General features: G+C 47.9%; 1 protein-coding gene across 1 annotated transcript; it reads right to left on the bottom strand.

The window, feature by feature from the left end:
* Window positions 1–335: 335 nt before the first annotated feature.
* LOC138355527 (aggrecan core protein-like) lies at window positions 336–1328 on the bottom strand. Its single transcript, XM_069310727.1, has one exon. It carries the CDS (start codon window positions 1326–1328, stop codon window positions 336–338), a length of 993 nt encoding a protein of 330 aa, XP_069166828.1.
* Between the last annotated feature and the right edge of the window lie 5450 nt (window positions 1329–6778).

Below are 6778 nucleotides of genomic sequence, written 5' to 3'. Positions count from 1 at the left end.
AGGGAACTGTGAAATGTGGTCAGATGCGTACTCTAAATGGCATTGATATCGTTACTACTCCCATCAGAGGTCATCATCATCGACCTCACCGCCTAACAGAGGTATGAAACAGGAGCCTTTCATGGACCCCAAACCATCGCCAACAGATTGCGTTGTCTGCGTTTCACCAAATGCCTTGGAGTTGGAGTGCAGGTCTATAGATGACACCGAAATTGCCCCTCAGCACTCCAGCAACGATGTTGATACCATAACATCCAGTCACTATCGGGCCTAACCTCACTTAGCCAGTCTCTGTCTGGCCTAGCGTCACTGAGCCAGTCACTGTGTGACTTAATCTAACTGAGCATTTCACCGCCTGACTTACCCTCACTGAGCCAGTCACCGCCTGACTTAACCTCACTGAGCCAGTCACCGCCTGACTTAACTTCACTGAGCCAGTCACCGCCTGACTTAACCTCACTGAGCCAGTCACCGCCTGACTTAACTTCACTGAGCCAGTCACCGCCTGACTTAACTTCATTGAGCCAGTCACCGCCTGACTTAACCTCACTGAGCCAGTCACCGCCTGACTTAACCTCACTGAGCCAGTCACCGCCTGACTTAACTTCACTGAGCCAGTCACCGCCTGACTTAACTTCACTGAGCCAGTCACCGCCTGACTTAACCTCACTGAGCCAGTCACCGCCTGACTTAACTTCACTGAGCCAGTCACCGCCTGACTTAACCTCACTGAGCCAGTCACCGCCTGACTTAACTTCACTGAGCCAGTCACCACCTGACTTAACTTCATTGAGCCAGTCACCACCTGACTTAACTTCACTGAGCCAGTCACCGCCTGACTTAACCTCACTGAGCCAGTCACCGCCTGACTTAACTTCACTGAGCCAGTCACCACCTGACTTAACTTCATTGAGCCAGTCACCACCTGACTTAACTTCATTGAGCCAGTCACCACCTGACTTAACTTCACTGAGCCAGTCACCGACTGACTTAACCTCACTGAGCCAGTCACCGCCTGACTTAACCTCACTGAGCCAGTCACCGCCTGACTTAACCTCATTGAGCCAGTCACCGCCTGACTTAACTTCACTGAGCCAGTCACCGCCTGACTTAACTTCATTGAGCCAGTCACCGCCTGACTTAACTTCACTGAGCCAGTCACCGCCTGACTTAACCTCATTGAGCCAGTCACCGCCTGACTTAACCTCACTGAGCCAGTCACCGACTGACTTAACTTCACTGAGCCAGTCACCGACTGACTTAACTTCACTGAGCCAGTCACCGTTTGACTTAACCTCACTGAGGCAGTCACCATCTGGCCAAGCCATCAATGAGACAGTCACAGTCTGGTCTAGCCATCAATTTGTATAATGATAAGTGGACTGTATTTCTGCAATAATCTCACAAATCGATCCTTACACATTAGGGGGGGAGGGTTTATATTGAATTTATATATATGCAGCCAATCAAACTTCAGTATTAAACTACACATATTAGTATACATTGAAGAGGTTCCTTATCTTATTATACAACAGGCTTAGTCCACCAGATATAATTAGGATGTAGACACCAAATTTCCTCGTGTGAGGCAGCTTCCATCACCCAGTAACTGATACACAAAGCTTGCTTCCTCTTCTTCACCTGTCAAATGGCGCTAGCTGTAAAGCCAGAATCCTAATATATGACAGCTATATCAGAGAAAACACTATAATTGATAAAACAAAGACCAAGGCTTAATTACCTTTTATTAGGAGGCTGTTCGCAATCTAACCGGTTTGCCCTTATCTACCTAGCATTAATGGCCAAAAATGATTAGATAAACGAGTTCCGGCAGAACACTTCCCTTGATTATTGTTGACAGCATGTTGATGATGGTAGACCACTAATATGATCTCCATTACACTTCGTCCAAGAGAAATGATAGGAGCTGTTTACTCCCGTGCGCCTCTGGTCTTAACAACAATGGCTGACCACTCCTTCCTCACTGACGTTACTGGACTACATTGTCCAGATATCAGTAACTGATAGAAGGGTCACATTTACTTTATTTTGATTCTGATAATTAAGTTAATTTATATGAGATGTTTTTATGATGGTATAGTCCAAAGACTAATGTATTTAAGAATAATTCCCAGCAGAATAGCTGGTAAATTTATAATAGTATGTGGCAATGATATCCCGTTTTCTATTGACGGAAAATTCCACTACAAGCTACATTTTCTATGGGTTAACTTGTGTATACAACGCAGCAGTATTATCTGCAATTGCATGTAATATTATTAAATGGTGTCGGATTTTCTGACAGTCACCGTCTGGCCTAGTCTCACTGAGACAGTCACTGTCTGGCCTAGTCTCACTGAGACAGTCACCGTCTGGCCTAGCCATTACTGAGACAGTCACCGTCTGGCCTAGCCTCACTGAGACAGTTACCGTCTGGCCTAGTCTCACTGAGACAGTCACCGTCTGGCCTAGTCTCACTGAGACAGTCACCGTCTGGCCTAGTCTCACTGAGACAGTCACCGTCTGGCCTAGCCTTACTGAGACAGTTACCGTCTGGCCTAGTCTCACTGAGACAGTCACCGTCTGGCCTAGCCACACTGAGACAGTCACTGTCTGGCCTAGTCTCACTGAGACAGTCACCGTCTGGCCTAGTCTCACTGAGACAGTCACCGTCTGGCCTAGTCTCACTGAGACAGTCACTGTCTGGCCTAGCCACACTGAGACAGTCACCGTCTGGCCTAGTCTCACTGAGACAGTCACCCTCTGGCCTAGTCTCACTGAGACAGTCACTGTCTGGCCTAGCCACACTGAGACAGTCACCGTCTGGCCTAGTCTCACTGAGACAGTCACTGTCTGGCCTAGCCACACTGAGACAGTCACCGTCTGGCCTAGTCTCACTGAGACAGTCACCGTCTGGCCTAGCCACACTGAGACAGTCACTGTCTGGCCTAGTCTCACTGAGACAGTCACCGTCTGGCCTAGTCTCACTGAGACAGTCACCGTCTGGCCTAGTCTCACTGAGACAGTCACTGTCTGGCCTAGCCACACTGAGACAGTCACCGTCTGGCCTAGTCTCACTGAGACAGTCACCCTCTGGCCTAGTCTCACTGAGACAGTCACTGTCTGGCCTAGCCACACTGAGACAGTCACCGTCTGGCCTAGTCTCACTGAGACAGTCACTGTCTGGCCTAGCCACACTGAGACAGTCACCGTCTGGCCTAGTCTCACTGAGACAGTCACTGTCTGGCCTAGCCACACTGAGACAGTCACCGTCTGGTCTAGTCTCACTGAGACAGTCACTCTCTGGCCTAGCCACACTGAGACAGTCACCGTCTGGCCTAGTCTCACTGAGACAGTCACTGTCTGGCCTAGCCACACTGAGACAGTCACCGTCTGGCCTAGCCACACTGAGCCAGTCACCATGTGAGTACAAAGACGCAGGGTCAGCCTGGGTGGTGAGAGGCATCTCAGCCCGCTCCCTCACACTCTCACTTTCCACCCAAAACTCTTTTTACTCTCTTCCTCACTTGCACTCATGCTCTCGTCCTGACGATTTCACTCTCACTCACACTCTCGTCCTGACGTCCTGACTCTCACTCACACTCTCGTCTTGACGTCCTCACTCTCACTCACACTCTCGTCTTGACGTCCTCACTCTTACTCACACTCTCCTAGTTACTCACTAAATTAAATAATTTTCACCTTACATGACCTTTTGTCTCCCACCTTTTGTCTCATCTTAAACCTTTAGTTTGTCTCCCTCCTTTAATTTGGTCTCCCACCTTTTGTTTGGTCTCCCACCTTTAGTTTGGTCTCCCACCTTTAATTTGGTCTCCCACCTTTTGTTTGGTCTCCCACCTTTAGTTTGGTCTCCTACCTTTTGTTTGGTCTCCCACCTTTTGTTTGGTCTCCCACCTTTTGTTTGGTCTCCCACCTTTAATTTGGTCTCCCACCTTTTGTTTGGTCTCCCACCTTTAGTTTGGTCTCCTACCTTTTGTTTGGTCTCCCACCTTTAGTTTGGTCTCCCACCTTTTGTTTGGTCTCCCACCTTTAGTTTGGTCTCCTACCTTTTGTTTGGTCTCCCACCTTTAGTTTGGTCTCCCACCTTTTGTTTGGTCTCCCACCTTTTGTTTGGTCTCCCACCTTTTGTTTGGTCTCCCACCTTTTGTTTGGTCTCCCACCTTTTGTTTGTCTCCCACCTTTTGTTTGGTCTCTCACCTTTAGTTTGGTCTCCCACCTTTTGTTTGGTCTCCCACCTTTTGTTTGTCTCCCACCTTTTGTTTGGTCTCCCACCTTTTGTTTGGTCTCCCACCTTTTGTTTGGTCTCCCACCTTTTGTTTGTCTCCCACCTTTTGTTTGGTCTCCCACCTTTTGTTTGGTCTCCCACCTTTTGTTTGGTCTCCCACCTTTTGTTTGGTCTCCCACCTTTTGTTTGGTCTCCCACCTTTTGTTTGGTCTCCCACCTTTTGTTTGGTCTCCCACCTTTTGTTTGGTCTCCCACCTTTTGTTTGGTCTCCCACCTTTTGTTTGGTCTCCCACCTTTTGTTTGGTCTCCCACCTTTTGTTTGGTCTCCCACCTTTTGTTTGACTCCCACCTTTTGTTTGGTCTCCCACCTTTTGTTTGGTCTCCCACCTTTTGTTTGACTCCCTCCTTTAGTTTGGTCTCCCACCTTTTGTTTGTCTCCCTCCTTTTGTTTGGTCTCCCACCTTTTGTTTGACTCCCTCCTTTTGTTTGGTCTCCCACCTTTTGTTTGTCTCCCACCTTTTGTTTGTCTCCCACCTTTTGTTTGTCTCCCACCTTTTGTTTGGTCTCCCACCTTTTGTTTGGTCTCCCACCTTTTGTCTGGTCTCCCACCTTTTGTTTGTCTCCCACCTTTTGTTTGTCTCCCACCTTTTGTTTGTCTCCCTCCTTTTGTTTGTCTCCCACCTTTTGTTTGGTCTCCCACCTGTTGTTTGTCTCCCTCCTTTTGTTTGGTCTCCCACCTTTTGTTTGTCTCCCACCTTTTGTTTGTCTCCCTCCTTTTGTTTGGTCTCCCACCTTTAGTTTGGTCTCCCACCTTTTGTTTGGAACTCGTTACTCTCTCTTTATCTGTCTATCTGTACCTTCTAACTCCTTCTAACTTTCCGTAAGTCTCTCTAACTATGTAACTCTCTCTCTCTTTCATTCTGTTTGTCTCTCTATGTCTGTCTGTCTACCTGTCAGTCTGTCTGTCTGTCTGTCTGTCTCTGTCTCTGTTTCCCTCTCCTCCTGTCCAATTCTGGCCACGGAACTGTTAATTAAAGCCTGTTCCCAAGCTGTGAATGTGTTGGCAGGTCCAGAAGCTGTAATTCTCTCTACACGAACAGGACGGGAGTTGTGTATTCAATGGTGGGTGTGTGGGTGGGTGTAAGTTTGTTTGTTTGTGTATGATGGTCTTCGTGTGTGTGTGTTTGTTAGTTTGTGTATGAGGGCCTTCGTGTGTGTGTGTGTGTGTGTGTGTGTGTGTGTGTGTGTGTGTGTGTGTGTGTGTGTGTGTGTGTGTGTGTGTGTGTGTGTGTGTGTGTGTGTGTGTGTGTGTGTGTGTGTGTGTGTGTGTGTGTGTGTGTGTGTGTGTGTGTGTGTGTGCGTGCGTGTGTGTGTGTGTGTGTGTGTGTGTGTGTGTGTGTGTGTGTGTGTGTGTGTGTGTGTGTGTGTGTGTGTGTGTGTGTGTGCGTGCGTGTGTGTGTGTGTGTGTGTGTGTGTGTGTGTGTGTGTGTGTGTGTGTGTGTGTGTGTGTGTGTGTGTGTGTGTGTGTGTGTGTGTGTGTGTGTGTGTGTGTGTGTGTGTGTGCGTGTGTGTTAGTTTGTGTATGAGGTTCTTCGGGTGAATGCATAGGTCTTATTGTGAGTGTAAATAGACTATTGGTATTTACTCTTTATGCATTCAGAATCGAGCTGTTAGTTCTTGGATGCTGCTTTTCTAGCCGGTGGTTGACAAATAGACTGAATCTCGACTTATTTCCCCATATCAAATCCACCTCATATATTTCTCTCCAACACACACACACATACACACACACACACACACACACACACACACACACACACACACACACACACACACACACACACACACACACACACACACACACACACACACACACACACACACACACACACACACACACACACACACACATACAAACACACACAAACACACACAAACACACACACACACACACACACACACACACACACACACACACACACACACACACACACACACACACACACACACACACACACACACACACACACACACACACACACACACAGCGCGGCCTTGGAGGAGTTCGAAATTACGAGAGAGGAGGTCAAGAGACACCTGCTGGATCTGGATGTTAGAAAGGCTGTTGGTCCAGATGGGATCTCACCATGGGTACTGAAAGAGTGTGCAGAGGCACTTTGCCTGCCACTCTCCATAGTGTATAGTAAGTCACTAGAGACGGGAGACCTACCAGAAATATGGAAGACGGCGAATGTGGTCCCAATATACAAAAAGGGCGACAGACAAGAGGCACTGAACTACAGGCCAGTGTCCTTGACTTGTATGCCATGCAAGGTGATGGAGAAGATCGTGAGAAAAAACCTGGTAACACATCTGGAGAGAAGGGACTTCGTGACAAATCGCCAACATGGATTCAGGGAGGGTAAATCTTGCCTTACAGGCTTGATAGAATTCTACGATCAGGTGACACAGATTAAGCAAGAAAGAGAGGGCTGGGCAGACTGCATTTTCTTGGATTGTCGGAAAGCCTTT

Source organism: Procambarus clarkii, chromosome 67, assembly GCF_040958095.1.
Source record: "Procambarus clarkii isolate CNS0578487 chromosome 67, FALCON_Pclarkii_2.0, whole genome shotgun sequence".
NCBI classification, from domain to species: Eukaryota; Metazoa; Arthropoda; class Malacostraca; order Decapoda; family Cambaridae; genus Procambarus; species Procambarus clarkii.
The sequence above is the reverse complement of the archived record's forward strand: the minus strand, read 5'-3'. Positions and strand labels throughout refer to the sequence as shown.

Coding starts and splice junctions, on each gene's coding strand:
- LOC138355527 (XM_069310727.1), bottom strand. CDS start 1,328: ATGGCTTGGCCAGATGGTGACTGCCTCAGTGAGGTTAAGTCAAACGGT.